The sequence below is a fragment of the Cynara cardunculus genome, assembly GCF_001531365.2.
Source record: "Cynara cardunculus var. scolymus isolate 2C chromosome LG 8, CcrdV1, whole genome shotgun sequence".
Classification (NCBI taxonomy): domain Eukaryota; kingdom Viridiplantae; phylum Streptophyta; class Magnoliopsida; order Asterales; family Asteraceae; genus Cynara; species Cynara cardunculus.
Window position 1 is genome coordinate 2,612,965 of NC_037535.1, and position 20,953 is coordinate 2,633,917.

Here is a 20,953-nt window from a genome sequence, read left to right on the forward strand (position 1 = left end):
CATCAATAACTAAGAAAACCCATGAAACAAACCTCCACCTTGTGCCTGCACTAGAATTATCATCGTGCATAACACCACCACCACTGACTTATCTAGAGTTWTGGATTGCGATGGATGCCAGATAGCTATTCCAACTACTTCGTAATTATAAGCATACATTTATGGCCATATGAGGCCTTATTAAAAGACATATTCTCATAATATAATAGGCAATATAAGTAGATTTTAGAACGTCATAGGAAAACTTCGTACTCTAAAGAAGATTGAACATACAGATTGAACAATGCAGATTGAACATACAAATTGATTTTAGAACTAACCTGATACTCATTGCAATGTGATATAACAGATTCAAACCCTAAAAACACAAAAGGGGACATTTTAGAAAAGCTCTAAAACCACAAAAAATCGAGTTGATGAAGAAGAAATACAACAATTTTACATACCCAAGACCAGACAACATCGATGTAGGAGATTGGTGACGACGAGTGACGGAAGATTTGCAAGAAGAATTCGTCGATTGAGGAAGCCGATCGTTGAATCGAAGGAGTCGGTTGCTGGCGTCGATTGAAATTGCTGGGGAAATTGAGTTTTAAAAGATAAGGGGTTTAATATTTTCCATGTCATTTGATTACATGTTAATTTTTATTCCACTTCATTTCTTTAAAATACATGTCATTCTTAGTTTACCGGTTACCTGAAGTAGTACAGGTAACCCAGGTGCTTGAAAGTTTGAGATTTTATATCTCAAGTATCAAAATGAAGGTTTTGAAAGTATATTACCCAAAATAGGAATAAAACTAAAGTACGTTACATTTTTATGCAATTTGCCCTTTAAATAAAGGACATTGTGGGTATAGACTTTGTAAATCTCCCTCTCCTATCTATTATCTTGCCATATCACATTCAGTTAAAGTTTAATATGCAGTACAGTACAGACGTTTTAAATAAAACTTGAAATACAGTTTGATCAAAAATAATGTTGAACCTAAAGGGCCGTTTACCTAAACACTTACCCGATAAGCACTTACCGATAAAATTCAACACTATCGCTTACTTACCGATTAAGATTTTATTCACTAAAATGCATCGTATACAACAATTTATCCTGGTAAGCGCTAACCATAGTAAGAGTCATCATCCTTACTTATCGGGTAAGACTCTCGATTCTTGTCTTCGTTCTTACCGGGTAAGATTATTAGCCCTTGTCATATTCATCCGATAAGTAAAATAACTTGGTAATCACTTACCCGGATAAACGTTTGATAAAGAGCACCTAAACCTAACCTTATTTTATGGTCAATTGATCTCTATAAATTAAGAAAACAAAAGGATTTGGTATCTATGTTGATTCTATAACCATTAATAATAATGGTTATTAATGAGTTGGTGGATTCTAAATTTGGGCACATGGGAAACTTAGGTACAAATTTTGAAGTCAAACTTAAAAGAAGGGTCATTATTTTTTTAATAATAATTTATATTTTTTATATAAATAATATTTTGTGTATATATATAAAAAGTTACAAACATAAAATGTAATATTCCGCCTTGGAATAACTGTTGCCTTATGCAGGACTTGATATCTCTATTATCAGACGTGTTTTAGAATCGTGAGTGTAGGTATGTGGACAAAACGGATAATATCTGGTATTGATAGCCAAGGATGTTATAAATGGTATTAAAGCTGGGAACCGAACTGGTAGGACGCTGGGCTCCCAAGGGGGATGGATTGTAAATTTGTAATATCCCTCATTGGTTGGGAAGGGGAACAGATGTTGACTTATAAGGGACTTGATACCTCTTTTGTCAGACGCGTTTTAAAACGATGAGTCCAGGTGTGTAAACAAATCGGACAATATCTTGTGCGGTTGGCATAGGCGGACCTGGTGTGGTGGCATGGGTGGCACGTGCCACCGTATTATTTCGCGGCCGAAGGGTAAAAGATTTAGGTTTGTTAACGGTGTTACCGTATCGTTTTAGAAGGTGCTATTGTATTTCCCTGAAATCCAAATAGTGCAACTAAAACCCAAACAAAACAAAGCCTAAATAACCAAAACCATACTTTTTGTAATTATTTTTGGGTATATATTGACCGTTTTCAAAAGTTGAAGACGCGTCAGGTACAAGTTTAGGAGTTGTTTATCGGTAGTATAAAAACCACATTTTTTGTAATTATTTTTAGATGTATATTATACTATATTAATTATATGGTGCCACCGTTTGAAAAAATTTATGGGTCCGTCCCTGACGGTTGGTCTGGGATGTTACATACAAGTAGAAGCGGTTCAACCAGTTCGAGATATTTTTTGTAGCAAGTGAAGATTACTCTAAAGCATATAGCACTAAGATTAGAGGATGTGTTCGGTACATGAGATCACACATATGACAGTATAAAGAATTTGGTGTCCTGCGTTTGACACGACATATTAAATTATAATATAACAGAACTGAGTGGAACAAAAATGGATTTTTTTTTCAACCACAACGGTTGTAGCGTAGTGGTTGAGGCCCAAGACGATGTGGTGGAATATCTCATCTGTCATGGATTCAATTCTAGGCGGCCAAAACAATTGTGCCACTGAGTTTATCAGTGTTAATGTCTTACAGTCACAATTTGTCGGCATTAGTCTGGACGTAGCGTGGAACACCCTTAAAAAATGCATTTTTCCTACCAAAGCAGTTGGAACTAAAATCAAGGAGAACAATGTGATAAAATTTGATAAATTACTAAATTATCACTATAACAAAATTGGGTTTATAGGACACCCCAAATCTCTAAGCATCCCAATAGCCGCTTTATTAGACTTAATTTATAGGACCAAAATATAAAGTGTCATATCTAAAGGTGTTGTAATAAATTTATATGACGCTTTTGGACATCTTAACAAGTTTTTTAGGATATTTTTAATACAAATTGTCGCATTAGCAACTTTATAGGATACTTTTGAGAAAATGTCCTATAAACTCAATTTTTTATAGATTATTTGTTTTTATATGACAGTTTTTCAAATAGTGTCATATAAAGTTGCTAATGAGACGTTTTATATTAAAAATGTCCTAAAAACTTATTACGACATCAAAAACCGTCATAGAAACTTATTACAACGCCTTTAGATATGACGATTTATTATTTTGGCCCTATAAACCAAGTCTTATAAAGAGGTCTATTAGGACGCTTAGAAATTGAGAATGTCCTATAAACCTGGTTTTGTTGCGGTGTATCCATTACATCGATATTTTTATCCAATTCCTTTTTTTTCCCAACAATGGCCACGTGTCAAGTGAATCTGCCAAATAAGCATCCACCACGTGTAAACTCAATCCTCGAACTATATTGTTGGCGGACTTGTCAACTTTCTAGACCTTCGATCACTTACGTTTCATTCTTTGAATATTATTATTCCACATCTTGGATTATTAAACCCCCCAAAAATCAAACCTTTGAAGATCAAATCGATGAAACCTATACACACACTGAAAACACGCTAAAACACACACACACACACACACTCTTACACAAAAAGATCGATGATGAGGGTTTTCTTGATATTTGGATGGTTTTTATGTTTCTTGGTGAATAAAGGAGAGGGTATGATTTCCAAGAGTTTATTGAAAGAGATCGATAGCGTAAACGAGGGTGGTCCGTATATTGGCATTGTCGTGCCCAATGCCTTCGAAATGAATCCGCTCTTGCAATCATCGAGCTTCGTGGCAAATCAAAAACGTCCATATCTTGATGTTTCAGGTAAACGATTACGCTTTGGATAGATAGATATTTATAAGATTACTCGTATATTCACACACACATAGACTTGAATTATGTGAACCCACACCATTAATTGTCGTTGGATGACCAACCGTCGTCACAAGAAAAACACTATGAATGTTGTGAAGGTACGGTGTTCTTTTTCCTGCGAAGGTTCAGTGTATTGTTGTAAAAGTTCGGTCATCCAACGGCTACAAGCTGATTTCATCATGAGTCATACGAAAAAATGATTACAAGGTTGACCGCTAAAAACCCGAACCTTTCTTTTTCCGACCATGAGCCACCTGGTCCTTACCTCGACCAAAGAAGGTCTCGCTTGTTAAAAACGAATGAAAAACCCTATTTTCATGACGTGATTTTATATTGTACCACTTAATCACCATGATTAACCTTGTGCGATTAGTTCAATGGCAATAAGGCTAAGATCTTTAGGGATTCTACTCAAAATTCATCAGTTTGATCTGCAAGACCACTGAGGATTTTTACGGTTGTTCTCCACAACCTGGAATTAGTCGAGGTGCATGCAAGCTGGACCGGATTTAGGGTGTTTGGGATGTGTGGTTAAAAAGTGATTATTGTGATATAAGAATTAAAAATTAGAACTATATATCACATAATCATTTATTAAAGTTAGGATTAGTTATCTAGACGCGGGTTAGATTACAAACCGTCTGATTCGTGGAAACTATGCAAACCACTCTCGATAAATAGGAAATTTTCGTTTTTTATTCTTTAATTTTAATAAGTAAGGGTATAATTGTCATTTTATTGTATAATGATTAATATTGGAAATGATTTAATTATTTTTAAATATGGAAACGTAAATATAGAAACCGTTTATATAGAAGGTGAAAATCAATTGTTTTAAATATAATATTGGAAATGATTTAATTATTTTTAAATATGGAAACGTAAATATAGAAACCGTTTATATGGAAGGTGTAAATCAATTGTTTTCAAATATAAAACGGTGAAACAGTGAAATAGTTGCATACAATGAAGATGACAGATTAATACAGTTTCATTATGTGAAACAGATTCATACAGTGAACCAGATTCACACATGTGAATAAATACTGTGAAATAGATTCATATAATGAAGAAATACATGTTCATCTAGTTAACAAATACGGATTAATACAGTGAACCAGATTCATATGGTGATGAAATAATGTTTTTCATACAATGAAATAGTTGTATACAGTGATGAAATACAGTTTCATTCAGTGAAATAGTTGCATACAGTGATGAAATACAGTTTCATACAGTGAAACAGATTCATATGGGTGATTTGCCGATTTTGCCCTTTTTTTATTTAAAAATTAAACTTTTTTTAATTTCCTAATATAACACTATTTAATCTTGACCATTGATCAATAAGATGGATGGATGAGATCGGTTTGTAGGGTTTTCACAAATGAGGGTGGTTTGCAATTAATCGCTGCTCTCGTTATCTATGGTTTCAAAAAGAAATCATGTAATTGTTATAAACCCTTCAAATTAACCAACCTCAACTTTCGATGTAGATAATCAACGGTGTGGATTAAATATGTTCCTAAATTTACTCTCAACCAAATCTACAGCTGATTTTATAACCGCCTGTAAAATTCAAAAAATACAAAATCAAGGGCCGAGATTTGGTTTATGGGGTTTGTAACACTAACAGTTACATGGTTTGTATTTGAAATCTCTTCTAGCTATCTAACTTTACATTTACGTTATAAATCAGTTTTTTACAACAACTATTTGCTATTATTTTTCAACAAAAAAAAACCCTCTTGATGGTGGTCTTATCGCGGTGAATATCAATCAAGAAAGACATGCATGTATCTGCAGTTTGATTACACGTATAATTTTTCGTTACGTGAAATTAAAAAATTTGGGCTTGGTATTAGGGGCGGACCTAGTCAGCCCTCAGTGGGGCCCTATGCCACCACAAAAATGTTTCGACAAAGTGTAAATTTTTAATTGTCCTTAATGGTATTGGTATTTTATCTTGGTGCGCGTTATGGTGTCGCCACTTTAAAAAAATCCGGATCTGTCTCTGCTTGAAAAATGTTATGCAAAACCTCGTTATGCTACTAATAGTCTTGAAACAATGTAACCAAACAGGACGAAGGTTTCGGTTAGGAACTCTAGAAGATCAAAAGATCATAATCGTCATGACTGGATTAGGCATGGTAAGTGACCATAAGACTGTGAATTCAACTGCATTTGTCGTTATTCTTATAATTTAAATTGAAATCAGTATAATTGTGTTTTCTTTTGTTTTATTATTTCTCCTTTTAGCAACATGTACACATTTGTCGTCTTAATTATTTGGTCATGTAGTTGAATGCAGGTATTACCACACAATTGTTGTTAAGTCTATTCAACGTGAAAGGGGTTCTACACTTTGGTATTGCCGGAAATGCAAATACTGAACTTGAAGTCGGAGATGTGGCGATCCCTAAGTTTTGGGCGCATATGGGCCTATGGTCATGGCAGGTATGATCGACGGCTAGTTATGTAGGTCAACTAGTTTCATGTCGAACAACTAAATAACTAATAAAAAGTCTAGGAAAGGAACATAAAATAATGACGAGTTATGTAACGACATATTGACTCACATAATAATAATTCCTTTCCACTATAGAGATATGGAGAAGGGCCCGAAAGCGAGTTACCTCTAGAATCCAACGGGGACTACACAAGAACCATCGGCTACCTAAAATTCTCCGATTACAATAACGACACAACCACAAAAGAAAAACGGCACAAAGACAACCTTTTAAACCGTGTCTGGTATCAACCAGAAGAAGTATTCCCGATCGACACATACCCTGAAAGCAGACAACACGCCTTCTGGGTCCCGGTCGACAAACACTACTTCTCACTTTCCAAGCAACTCGAGGTACAAATTCTTCTCGAAAATAAACAATACGTATTCCGAAATCAGAAGGACTGAAACCGTGTATTGCGATTGTGCAGGGTATGAAGTTGGAGAAATGTATAAATGCTACCACTTGCTTACCAAGAGCACCTAAAGTGGCAAGAGTTGAGAGGGGTGTAAGTGCAAATGTGTTCATAGATAATGGGGCTTATAGAAAATTTCTAAGTACCAAATTCAATGTGACCCCAATTGATATGGAAAGTGCTGCAGTTGCCCTAATTTGCCATCAACAAAAGATCCCATTTATAGCAATTAGGGCTCTTTCTGATTTGGCTGGTGGGGGGTCTGCAATTTCTAATGAAGCTTCCAGTTTTGCCCCTTTGGCAGCTCAAAATGCAGTTGCTGCATTGATTAAATTGGTGCCATTATTGGCCTCATAGTGGGGTTTTTTGTAATTTTCAAGTACCCATTTGGTTTTAGAAGTACTAGCTAGAAGGGTACTCGTGCAATGCATCGAGACACATTTCTATTTCAATCTCTCTTTTTATTCTTTATCTATATCGATATAATACGGTTTTATGTGGTTTTGATAAATGAATAATGCTTTTATTTTTGAATAAGATATAAATTTGAAAAATATTATAAAAAATTGAAAAATAATATATCAATATTAGTATCAAATTAATTATTTACAAGTTCTAGTTTTTTGTAATTTTTTTAATTCAAATTTTTTATTATAATTTAATTTAACGTAACGAAGTGATTTAATTTAGGTTTAATAATATAATTTTTTATAAAGATAATCATTAAGTATTTTGTCAGAACTTAATGATTATTCTAATTATATTTAAGAATTTTTTATATTTAAAATGAGATGTTTATCATGTATTTAATTATGTTTATCTGCAGTTAGTTACATGAATTCATACATAGAGCTTTAATAAGTTGTATTTACGCACAACTTACTTGTAATCTTATATTTTAAGTAATATACATTAATAAACAGTACTTTACACATAAAAAGTGGTTTTTAAGAGTTTTTCTCAAATGTTTTATAATATAGTATAGATAATGTAATATTAATTACCTTTATATTACAATTGATACACCTTATTCATTAAGACAGGAAGTTGAGAGAATAATTTCAAATTTTAACACTTTTAAAAAAATTGATTTGATAAAAAAATTTAATTTTAAATGAAGAGTACCAGCGATCCCTCACTGATCCATCGCTAAAAGGGTCTTTCATCGCTGATCCGTCATTGATACTTTGTTTTCCAGTAGTGGATCTGTTCAAATTTAAATGACTGCCTTTCATTGTATGCATTGATGTGATCAAGATTGAAGGTCTTCAAACATTTATGACATATTTCCCATTTGAATAATGAAATAAATTTTGTGTTTTCTTGTTCTTGTTTGATCCCAATTGGACAAAGTGAAGCTACCTTTGAACTTGTCTTAACAGAAGGATAAAATTCTATATCCAAACCAATAAGCCAAGAAATTCTGCAAGTTTCCATCTTTTTTACCCTCGAAGATCGTCTTCAAAGAAATCGACGTTACTGGATAAAGATTCTAGTTCACGAACACTTCTGTTGTTGTACTTTCTCCTTAGATTCTAATGCCGAAATAGAGGCGTTAATCGACAACTTCTAGAAAAACATAATGTTTTCTTCTTTCCCGACTGAATTTCCCAAGAAAAAATATTGTCTCAAGTAACGAAAGATTTCTAAACAAAACCGAACATAAACGATGGCTTTCTTGGACTGTAACCAAAATCTAGAAACAAAAACCACCCTTTTAGTATAATCTAGATAAGAATTTAAAGGTTCAGAAACTAGTTCTTTTTTCTTGCATAGATTCTTGAATCTTTCTTCTTTCTTTCTGTTCTAATGGAAGAAATCGAGAGCCAGATTGGTGGCGGAAACCATACTCCACCTAAAGATTTTGTATGTCCAATAACGACTCTTGTATTTAGTGATCCGGTGACTCTAGAAACTGGTCAGACGTACGAGCGTAAAGCTATCCAGAAATGGATAGAAAGAGGAAACTCCACGTGCCCGGTTACTCACCAGAAGCTTCACAGCGTTCAACTTCCTAAAACTAACTACGTGCTCAAAAGGTTGATTTCTAGCTGGAAAGAGTTGATACGCAGAAATGATGGTTTCACTGAATCCCAGTTTCGGAATCCAGAAAACAAGAATGAGAATAATATCCCTCAGTTGATTTCTCCCAAAAGTGTCATTAGTCGAGCAACGATAGATGGAACGATTAATGAACTCAGAGTTGTGATTACTGATCTTTGTACTTCACAGGTTCTAGAAAAAGCAGAAATGGCGGTTCTTAGAATTGAAAGATTCTGGAAAGAAGTGAATATGGAAGTGGAGATCTACAATATGCTATCAAAACCGCCCGTTATCAATGGATTCGTGGAGATTTTATTCAATTCGGTTAACACCCAAGTGTTAGTAACCACAGTTTTTCTACTTTCCGAACTGGGATCTAGAGATGGTAGCGTGATTTCGACTCTAACACGGGTTTATTCTGATATGGAATGCATCGTTGCCCTTTTCAAGAAAGGTTTATTTGAGGCTGTTGTTTTGATCTATCTTTTGAAACCTTCAATTTCTAGCTTTCTTCAGATGGATATGGCGAATGCCCTTCTAAATGCAGTTCAGAAGAAAGATAATGAGTTTCTAACGATGTGTGTGAAACCGAAAGCTGCTTCTGTTCTACTTTTGAGCCAGATTATTGCAAGTGAAGATGATCATGGTGCTGTTTCTGAAGTTATTAGAACTCTCATATCGGGAAAGGCAATTGAATGCATTATCAGGAGCTTACAATCAGATTGGACGGACGAAAGAATTGCAGCCATGCGTATACTCTTGAGATGCATTCAGAAAGACGGAAAATGTAGGAATATGATTGCTGATAAGGCGGAACTTGCTCCTGTTCTAGAAACTTTTCTCGAGGCCAATGATGGAGAGCGGTTTGAAATCGTGCAATTTCTTTCGGAATTAGTTAAACTAAACAGGTATCTATTCAAGCCGTATTGAAGATATATATATATACACACACACACACACATACATAGGGTCACGTTCAGAGGAAACCGTTTTAAATTAAAAACTGAGGAACACCTTAGTAATCATTCATGTGTATATATGGTATGCACATGTACATGCAAATAATTTGTAAGTAACTTTTTCATTATGCAAACGTGCATAGAAACGCATGAACGATTATTAGGATGTTCCTCAGTTTTTCATTTTTTGAGGGGTTTTTTCCTGAACACCCCTCTCTCTATATTTATAAATGTTAGAATTCTAATGATTTGGGATTTATGTTTCTATTATTACTTTAGGAGAACATTTAATGATCAAGTGCTTCATATCATAAAGGATGAAGGTACTTTTAGTACAATGCATACACTCCTCATATATCTACAAACCGCTCTCACCGATCAATGCCCAGTTGTTGCGGGTCTCCTTCTTCAACTAGACCTTCTGGTTCGACACTATATCTCTCATTACGATAATGATATCAAAGATGTCTAAATGTCTTAATAGACTGCTATTAGAACTTAAGTTTGCAGGATGACACTTTTGAATTGAAGTGTTCATCAACTTTTTTATAGTACACATTCAAGAAATGTCTTATGAACATTTATTTTCACAAGACATTTGAAAAAATGTCATTAAAAAACTTGTTAGAACACTCAAAAGCGTCATATCAACTTATTGTAACATATTTACATAGGAAAGCAGTTTATTAGTACATTTAGACATATTTGACGTCCTTAAATGTCTATATACCTACATATGCCATATGTATGCACATTTGGATTTGAAAGACTAGGAGAAATACGATATGCTTTGCAGGCGGAACCAAGAAAGATGAGTATCTATAGAGAAGAGGCGATAGATAATCTTATATCGTGTCTCAAGAATTCAGACACCCCCCGTGCTCAAATTGCGGCGGCTGAAACACTTTTGGCCCTCCAAGGGAGATTCTCTTATTCTGGGAAGCCCCTTGTTCGGAAATTTCTTCTTAAACGTGTCGGACTTGACAAAACTGATAGATCTATGCGGAAGGAACAACTTGCGGGCGTTTCTGGAGACGTTCAAGAAACTATGGTTCGTTTTAGTTTGCTGGTTTTGTTCGTCTGACATCCATTTTTCTTTCTTCTTCTTATATATATATATATATATATATATATATATATATATATATATATATCAGTTGTTGTTACAGTTTCACATCAATTAGACTTGGACATTTCTCCTCAATAAATGTCAGAACCTCCCTTCTTTCCTTAAGGAATCTTTTGAAGAGTAATCTAATAGGGTTCCATGTAAGTTTTATCTGGTTTTTTCACTTGTTTGACATTCTATTTTAGGAAGAAGAAAAGGCTGCCCAAGTATGGGAGGTAAAGATGGCCTTTGTTTTAGTGAACCATGACGTCGGTCTTATTTTCGAGGCGTTATCAGAAGGATTAAAGAGTAGATACGTAGAAGTATGTTCGGCGTGTTTCGTGACTGCAACATGGCTTCTACACATGCTCACGCTTCTTCCTGACACGGGAGTTCAAGGAGCGGCACGAGCTTGCTTGCTTAAGCGTTTTGTGTCGATCTTCAAATCAGCGAAAGATACGGAAGATAAAGCTCTTTCCATGCTTGCTCTTAGTAGCTTCATTCACGACCCCGGTTAGTATATGAATAAAAACACATTTATCAATATACGGATTCGAGAAAACAAGATCCAGGAAACAAAATCAGACAATCACTATAACAAAATCAGTTATATATTACGTCAAATATGTCTAAATGTTCTACTAGACTGCTTTATAAGACTTGAGTTTAGTTTACAGGACCAAATAATTACACATCATATATGAAGGTGTTACAGTTGAATGTTAGGACATATTTAGACATCCTAACAAGCTTTTTATATGACATTTTTCAAATAGTGTCATATAAAAAGACTAATAAGACATTATTTCAAAAGTGTCTTAAAAACTTGTTAAGACGCTGAAAAGCTCTGTATCTACTTATTGTAACACTTTATATAGAACGTAATATTATTTGGTACTATAAACTTAAGCTTTATAAAGCAGTCTACTAGAACATTTAGACATATTTTGATTCTTATAAAGCCCTTTTTTTGTGTTACACATCGTTAGTAAACTTCATTTTTTTCGAAACTCAGATGGGCTACGCGATATTACCATCCACATGAAGGATATCCTTAAGGGTCTCAGAAAATTCAAGAAATCCTCTACGGTAGCATTCGAAATGCTCAAAGTTTTTTCGGAAGGAAGTGAATCGAGTGTGGTATGTTACTTGTTTTTAGTTATATCATGCTTCCGAACAATATCAAGAAGAAAATATAGAACACGTCAAAACTGTTAGAATCCCACATCAGCTAGACTTGTACACTGTCTTTTCAATATGTCGGAACGCATCTTCTATTCTTAAAGGCTCTTTTGGAGAGTAATTTAACTGGGTTCCACATGTTCTCACAAAAACACGAGATATATATCCTAACTACTTGCTAGTTGTCCTTGTTAGTCATATATCGGCTAGACTTGGACCATTTCACTTCTTCTTTTTAATGGAAAGGATTTATTGGACCATTTCACTTCTACATATGTTTTAAACCCCTTCTATCCTCAAGAACTCTTTTGGAGACACTACAACAAAATCGGGTTTATATGACACTCTCAAATTCTAAACGTCCTAATAGACCTCTTTATAGGACTTAGTTTATAAAACCAAAAAATGAAGTGTCCAATCTAAAGGTGTTGTATTAAGTTTATATGACGTTTTTGATGTCGTAATAAGTTTTTTAGAACACTTCTAATATAAAACATTCTATTAGCAACTTTATATGACAATATTTGAAAAATTGTTGTATAAAAACAAATGTCCTATAAAAAATTGAGTTTATAGGACACTTTCTCAAAAGTGTCCTATAAAGTTGCTAATATGACACTTTGTATTAAAAATGTCCTAAAAACTTGTTAATAAGCTCAAAAGCGTCATATAAACTTATTACAACACTTTTAGATAGGACGCTTTATATTTTGGTCATAAAAATTAGGTCCTATAAAACGATCTATTGGGACGCTTAGAGATTGGGAGTGTCCTATAAACTCAATTTTGTTGTAGTGTCTTTTGGACATTAATCTGGGGTTCCACATATGCTTACAGTTCTTTCTGGCATCAGGAATGGTGGAATCATACAGAATTGGTCCAAGAAGATTGCGGCATAAATGGAGCCGCTATATCGATAGTATTCTGTGAAGACAAGATCTTTTCGGGACATTCAGATGGAATGATAAAGGTACTTCTTTTATTTTCATCAAGTGTAATTAGATATACCCGTATATCTATATCTATCATCTTTCGTTAGAACTGATAAAAAGTTTGTTTCTTTGAATTCTTGGTGAGACGACGAAGATATGGACTTTGAAAGGTAGTATTCTACGTCTTACTCACGAGACTCGAGAACATACAAAGGCAGTAACTAGCTTGACCGTTCTACCATCCGGGAATACCCTATATAGCGGCTCGCATGATAAAACTATCAGGGTAAGAAAGTCTTTTTGTTCCTCGAAGATCTGCACTACAACAAAACTGGTTTTATAGAATGTCAAATATGTCTATATGTTCTAACAGAACTGATTTATAGGACTTCAGTTTATAAGACCAAATAGTGTATATCGGATGATAGGACTCATTTGGGCATCCTAACAAGTTTTTTATACTTTTGAAATAAAGCGTTCTATTAGCTTTTTATGTCAAAAAGTGTGTTATAAACACGTATCTACTGGACGTTAAACGTCCTATCAACTATTCTTACACCTTTACATAGAATGTACAGTTGTTTGGTCATATAAACTTAAATCTTCCTGAACTGTTAAATCTACGGATTTTGATGCGTTCTGTCTGCTAGTATCGAGCAGGCATGGTCTATCGACAAGGACAGCATCAATTGCGAAGAAGTTTATGATGTGAAGGAACACGTTAACAATCTCCTAGTCGTGAACAACATCTCATGTTTTATTCCTCAAGGCGCCGGAATCAAGGTACAACTCAAAACCGAACCAAGCAAATTCAGTATAACCCCGTTTGGAGGTGGGTCGGGAATGTACACAGACTTGACCTCTAATTTTAAGAGTCTAACGGCTGTTTCCATTAAGACCCCCACTTCTGTTAAGTGTCCGAACAGAAAGGATGAAACTTGCTCAAAAGAAATTGCTGACAAAGAACATAAGAACTTAAAAATAAGAAAGGCAGTGCTAAACCGTTAGAAGTAAGCAACAATACACAAACAGATGGTCAAACAACAAACAGTAACAAAAAAACATTTTATATCATTAAGCCATTACCAAACAGTCAGTGTGGATAGACCAGGAAGGTTCTTCGTTTGCAAGGTATTCCCATAGACAGAAGGAGAGTGTTTTTTAATTGGGAGGGTGGGGTTTGGAGGAAACTTGTCTTTAATTTCTACATAAAGCTCCTCTTAGAAGCTCTGAATAAGCCACTTTTTATATCATTAAGCCACTACCCAACAGTCATGTATAAGTATAACTCACCCAATAAGTTGTGAGTCCCTTTAAGCTCATTAAGCTGCTAACAAACAGACCCTTAATCTGTTGTTATCAGGTCAATTCATGGAGTGGAGCATCCAAGTTACTGAATCCAAGCAAAGATGTCAAGTGTTTGGCTCTTGTAAATGGGAGATTGTATTCTGGGTGTATGGATAATAGCATTCAGGTGCCAAAATGGTTCATGATTTCGGATTTTCTTTCCGCTCTAAATCTCGTCATAATTGATCTCGAAAACCCTTTTCAGGAAATTGATTTGGCAACGGGAACGCTGACATCCATTCAAAACGGCACAAGAAAACTACTGGCGAAAGCGAATCGAGTCAACGTCTTGCAAGTTCATGATGAAATGATATATGTAGCCAGCTCTTCTATCGAAGGAACTACGTTCAAGGTACTGCTACAGACATTACAACAAAATCGAGTTTATAAAACGTCAAAGATGTCTAAAGGTCTGAATAGGCGATTACTTATTTCTTGAACTGATTATTTCATTCGTTTTCGAAGATATGGAGTGCTTCGAGTTACGGTCTGGTCCAGTCTGTGTCGTTGACAAGTGAAGTACGCACGATGGCGATTAGCTCGGAATTTATCTACTTCGGATGTAAAATGGGGATCGTGGAAGTATGGTATCGAAATAAAGTTGCTAGAAAAGAAACCCTACAAACCGGTACGAATTCTAAAGTTGTGTGCATGGATCTCAACAGCAATGAAGACGTATTGGTGATCGGAACCTCCGATGGCAAAATTCACGTAAAAGATCTAGTCCGAAAGCTATTAATTTACGGAAGCTTAAGGAGATTCCGTTGATGATCTTAATGGTAGTTTATGTTGATTTGCAGGTTTGGGGATTGAACTAAAGATAGAAAGATTGTGTAAAATGGCCAAAGGGTTAGTGGTTTCCAGGTTACCAACCGTTAGAGCACAGACTCCCAGTCGATTACGGGTTCAAACATCATCAAAGATGCAATCACGATGGATGTAACTCATGATGTATGAAAGGATTTGAAGATAGAGTGGTAGCGGTGAAACATGTTTTCGATGTAACGTAATGCAAGTTTGGTAATGATCGATATTTTCGCATGATATTTTGATCGAATAGATATGTAAGGTATCATCAATTGTGGTTAGTTGCTGCCGTATAGTCCGGTTCATCATCTAGGGTCGTTTACCAAACACTTATCAGGTGTCCTTATCTTACTGAGCATTGCAAGGATTGAGAATTTTACCCGATAAGAAGTATTACGAGAATCTTACCCGGTAAAAGACGTTTACGTTTACGAGGTAAAAAGACGCTTACCCACAATCCATTTTGATGATCTAAAATGTTACCCAATAAAGTAAGTGAGGATAGTGACTCTTATCGACAAACGCTTGGTTAACTTTAAATCCTAAATCAAGATTCAACAAAGGTCAAACTATGGGCTCCCAGAAACCTAACCAAACCCTTTGACCATCCAACCCAACCCGTAAAAATCCCAACTAAATCCAGCCCGTCAAATCGTCAATTGATGAGATCAAAATTTGATTAGGCACAATTCAACCCGTCGTTAATATATAAGGTGCCTATAATGTAAACATTATATACATGCTATACAAGGGTTGGGTTCACGTAAGATCAATCTGTTTTCGTGAAACTCGTGAGACCATATTTTTACCCTTGAAACTTCACAGCAAAACGTTACGAAGGTAAAAAAAATCCTCCCTTCACAGTCAAAAACACTGTGAAGGTATTTTGGTGTAAAGTTTCAAGTGTAAAAAATGGTCTCACGGATCTCATAAAAACAGTCTGATCTCACATGATCTCAAGTCCACCATACAATATGTTCGATTATTTAAAATATAATTAGTTCAATTGATCATATCTAAACCGGCCTCCACCTCCATTCTTATCAAACTTCAACAACCCAACTCCGTTTAATCCCGACGACTTAGCGACCAGGCTTCGCCCCCGCCCCTTCCTTTCTCTATGCCCCCCTCCCCTAAGGCGGGTGGTAACTTCAGCCGCTAAGTGAGTAAAAAGTTATATCCTAAGCTAATTTAACCAAGTCAATACAATTAATACCCGAAGCTAATTCAAGAATTTGCCTCTCAATTAAGCATAAACTTCAAAGTCGTATGGAAGACCGCCTTAAATTACAATCTTTTGATCAATTTTTTTTCAAACCGTCATAACTGTTTTGGGTGGTTTAAATATCATAAGCCGCCGTATGGACGCCCCTAGGTCAAACTTTGCATAAAAGTCAACACAACATGGAGATTTAAAAGTGTATATTAATAGTTAGGGACCGGTGCAAATAAAAAACGAAGATATGGATATTTTTCGCAAAATAATCTTTGGTCTATTGTTTTTCATATGTGAGGTCATGTGTTCAAGTTTTTTATTGCAAATGGTTTTAGAAACATAATAAATCTAAAATTAAAAGCTAAAAACTAAGAAAAATGACATGAATAGGATTCAAGCTTGGGTCTATGGTGGGAGAAAATCATGCAAACCAACTATATCAAAGGAAACTTGCATCACTATTGTAGTTTCAAAATATATATGGTTGCACAAAACAAAATGACACGGTAGCATTATCACGACCTTATAACTTTTTACACTACAACAGATGAGCAAACGATGGCCCGTGCCACCGTATCTATTAAAATGGGTCTGCCCTTGCTTCTTATCTTCTTATGATATTTAAGCTTCTTACTATTTAACCTTATGGAGTTAGATCAACTGGCAATGAGGTTGGGGCCTTTGGGACTTGGGGATCCTCCTCAGAGGCCACCATTTTCAACCCTACAAAGTAGAGGTGCTCATTTTTTGGGTTAATCAGGTTGAAGATATTTGAACAGCTCAACCTAATGTTTATGGTTTGAAAAATCTCAACCAATCCAGCTCAAACCATACAGGTTGGTCGATACTCAAGTTAGTCGGGTTGATACTTTAGTATATCAAAATATTTTTCTAACCTTGAATATGTTTTTTTCACTACTCATAATTCGTTTTTCATCATCGATCATTCAGTACAACTTATGTACGATTCTTAAATCTTAAAGTATATCATATTCAACTATTTTTCTCAATATGTTCACATTTACTGAAGATACAGAGGAGTTATAAAGAGATTGAATGAAGAGAGTACATAATGGTATAATTGTGTAATGTACATATTAATAAATACTTAACAATCATATTAAATCCGAGAAATAAAATGATATCGAGTTCATCGAGTTTGGTTCAAATGACGGTAACGCAATTCCAACCCAATACCTATGGTTTTGAAGATTACAGAATTCGATTAGACATCGGGTTGCTTTAAGTTGGATTATTTGTGTTGAATTGGGTTGACCAAGTTGATTGAGTTTTTAATAGGGGTGTTCGCGGTCCGGATTGGGCGGTTTAACCCCTCAAACCACAAACCAAACCATAATGGCGGTTTATAAAATTTTCAAACCGAGCGGTTTGACATCAAGTGCCCAGACCGGTCAAACCAGACCACGAAAAGGCGGTCTGGTCTGACCGGTTTAAACGGTTAGGGCCTTTAATGGACTTTAAATATTAAACTTAAAAAACATATATAATTTAGAATTTTAGATTAAATATCTATTTTAACAAAATAAAATATCTGAACAAATAAATGTAATAATTAAGCAGCTCTTGAGTACAAAGTCGAAGCAATCCAAAGTACAAACAGATAAATATATAACATATAGAAAACAAACAAATTAACAAAGTTACAACTCTACTGTGGGTATTGAATAACAAAATTCACGACTTCACAACCTTCAATGGTTCAATTCTTGAGTCTCAAGTTCTTGACCAAACAAAATAGAAGCCAAATCTAAGTTGGTTGAATCACTTGGTTGATGTCTTGATGATGTGTGCCGAAATCAAACCATGGATTAGAAAGATCAATAGATTGATGGAGTTTTTGAGGGATTTCAAAATTTGGAGACCGTCAATAACAACTGTGTCGATATGTTTAATGGTTTAATGATTTTAGTCGTCGATTTTGATTATGTTAGATGTTAGGCTAAGGATATATTTGGGTCATAGCCAATAAGTTAAAAATGTTTGGCTTGCTAATATATATATATATATATATATATATATATATATGTATGTATATATATATATATGTATGTATATATATATATATGTATGTATATATATGTATGTATATATATATGTATGTATATATATATATGTATGTATATATACATATATATATGTATGTATGTATATGTATGTATGTATTTGGCGGTCGGTTTGGTCCAAACCGCCCAAAAAATGTTCCAAACCGTAGACCAAACCGGACCGCCCGGTTTTGCTATTTTCCAAACCAGACCGGACCGCTAGACCGCTCAAACCGCCAAAAACGGTTCGGTTTGACTTGGTTCGGCCGGTTTGAGTGGTCCAACGGTTTTTTTGAACACCCCTAGTTTTTAAGCATCCCTATTACAAATCCATTGGGGATTTTCTTGACTGTTCTTCAAACTCCTGAGACTAATCGAGATACGTAAAACTTGACCCAGAAAATTATGATTAAAAAAATAAAAAATTAAATTCTTTGATGACAAATATATGATTTATAAATAGTCAATCACAATCAATGGAATCTGCTCTCCATTTAATAATCAGTGAGTTGGCTAGAACGATTCTTGGTTACTCAGTCAAAGTGTATTAAATAATAAGATGGACGCGAGTTGCAGGCAACCGGACCCCAAATTTCTTTTATTAAATTTTGGTTAATTAATTCCATTCAATTCCGCTTCCATCTGCTACTTTATATCTTTCATTTGCCGCCGGTCACCGTTCATTGCAATTAGCTCGTTCAAAATGGCTCCGATTGCTGTTGGTGAAACCATTCCCGACGGTACTCTCGCCTACTTCGATGAGCAGGATCAGTTGCAACAGGTCTCTGTACACTCTCTCGCCTCCGGCAAGAAAGTCGTTCTCTTTGGCGTTCCTGGCGCCTTCACTCCTACTTGCAGGTATCTTAATTTCTTCTTTCCACATGCTTTACTCAGCTTTACGTTGTTCTCCTTATGCTAGTTTGTAGCAATGGATGTTTAGATTTTTACTACATTGAGAAACGCCGTTGAAAATTGAGCATTAGGTGTGTCTGTGTCGGTCTCGTCTCCGGTCATACACCAGGTGGATGAGGAAAATTATTACTATAATTATCTGTACAATGATATCCTCAATTGCAGCTAAATCATGTATTTGCATCAATTTCAAATTTTAGGGTTTTGCTAATTGAATTGAAATTTTAGATGCGATGGAGATTTACTTTTCTGTTTGTTAATTACAAATGTTGGTAGCATTGAATTTGGTTTAAGAAACAGTTATTACACTTTCGTTAAACTGTATGATGAAGTAACCTAGAAATGTATACCTCACTTCAATGGTTATAAACCAGTGGGATCCTGAGTTTCCCTTTTGAATCAAACGAAATGATGCAAAATGTTAGTCTCTTATGGGATTTTTGTCTTCTGTGATATAGAAGAAAAGAAATTGTAACAAATTCTTTTGTCTTGTAAGAATATGTGAAATCCCCTTAAATAACACTCCAAAAAAGCCCTTTAAGGAGAGAAAGAGGTTCCAACATATTACTCTTATAACATGTTTATTCGTATGGAACAGTATGAAGCATGTCCCAGGCTTCATCGAGAAATCCGAAGAGCTTAAATCAAAGGGTGTGGAGGACCTTTTGTTGATTAGTGGTAAGTATCTTCTAAACTGAAAAAATCGAATTGAAATTTATCCTTTTGGAGTCAATTGTATCAAGTGCACCATTGTTGAACAATCTCTTTGACATGCTTGTTCTTTTATGTTTGAATCGTTGTCTTGGTTTAATTTGCAGTAAACGACCCTTTTGTGATGAAGGCATGGAAAAAGTCATACCCAGAGACAAAGAATGTGAAGTTTCTTGGAGATGGATCCGCGAAATACACCCATGCACTTGGGCTGGAACTTGACCTTTCGGAGAAAGGATTGGGGGTTCGATCAAGGAGGTTTGCTCTGTTGGTGGATGACCTAAAAGTGGTGGTGGCAAACATTGAATCTGGTGGAGAGTTTACCGTGTCGAGCGCAGATGATATCTTAGCAGCTCTGTAAGATCTCAAACTTGATCCATAGTTCTGTATCTGAATCTGAATCTATATGTTTATCGTTATGAAAATTGAATGTTGCTGCTTGAAACAACATATAATCTCATACATGTTAACAGACACTTGTGGTTGATGACTTCTTTGAGATTAATAATGAAGAAAAGTTTGATGAATATCGATTGTTTCTCGAATTTTTTGCACGATTAATCCCTGTATGGGTAAATTTGTTTGTCTAGATAAAATTGTAGTGTTGTTTCCTTTTTCTTATGAATCAACAATCAGAATGGGCAAAATTGACCCTCAAAGAACTGAACATCGTTTCACAGATTGCATTTGACATTATGATAATAATGGTATTATGAAACAATTAACATCAAAATGCATTTAACCATTATTCTTATCAAATATGACAGAACTAACAAATCAAGAATTTGTCTTTTGAGGTTTATTGAACTGATTGTCCACCACCTCTGCCTCCACCACCACCACCACCACCGTACACCATCTTCACATCTCCTCCACCTGTTATCGCCTCAACCCACACCACCATTGTCACTGCAACAACCTTCAAGTCTCCAACGTGCCTTTGTCGATT

General features: G+C 35.1%; 3 protein-coding genes across 3 annotated transcripts; all 3 read left to right on the forward strand.

The window, feature by feature from the left end:
* Positions 1-3,392: 3,392 nt before the first annotated feature.
* LOC112517165 (bark storage protein A-like) lies at positions 3,393-7,168 on the forward strand. Its single transcript, XM_025124515.1, has 5 exons — positions 3,393-3,748; positions 5,882-5,949; positions 6,101-6,256; positions 6,405-6,662; positions 6,740-7,168. Exons 1-5 carry the CDS (start codon positions 3,532-3,534, stop codon positions 7,079-7,081), a joined length of 1,041 nt encoding a protein of 346 aa, XP_024980283.1. The 5' UTR covers positions 3,393-3,531; the 3' UTR covers positions 7,082-7,168.
* Positions 7,169-8,533: 1,365 nt separating this feature from the next.
* On the forward strand, positions 8,534-15,113 carry LOC112516792 (putative E3 ubiquitin-protein ligase LIN-1). Its single transcript, XM_025124026.1, has 12 exons — positions 8,534-9,675; positions 10,006-10,150; positions 10,523-10,777; positions 11,041-11,347; positions 11,850-11,974; positions 12,870-12,986; positions 13,103-13,234; positions 13,609-13,731; positions 14,312-14,422; positions 14,501-14,647; positions 14,761-15,006; positions 15,096-15,113. Exons 1-12 carry the CDS (start codon positions 8,534-8,536, stop codon positions 15,111-15,113), a joined length of 2,868 nt encoding a protein of 955 aa, XP_024979794.1.
* Positions 15,114-19,049: 3,936 nt separating this feature from the next.
* LOC112516646 (peroxiredoxin-2B-like) lies at positions 19,050-20,531 on the forward strand. The gene is made up of 3 exons (XM_025123810.1): positions 19,050-19,239; positions 19,892-19,971; positions 20,112-20,531. Exons 1-3 carry the CDS (start codon positions 19,085-19,087, stop codon positions 20,363-20,365), a joined length of 489 nt encoding a protein of 162 aa, XP_024979578.1. The 5' UTR covers positions 19,050-19,084; the 3' UTR covers positions 20,366-20,531.
* The last annotated feature ends 422 nt before the right edge of the window (positions 20,532-20,953 follow it).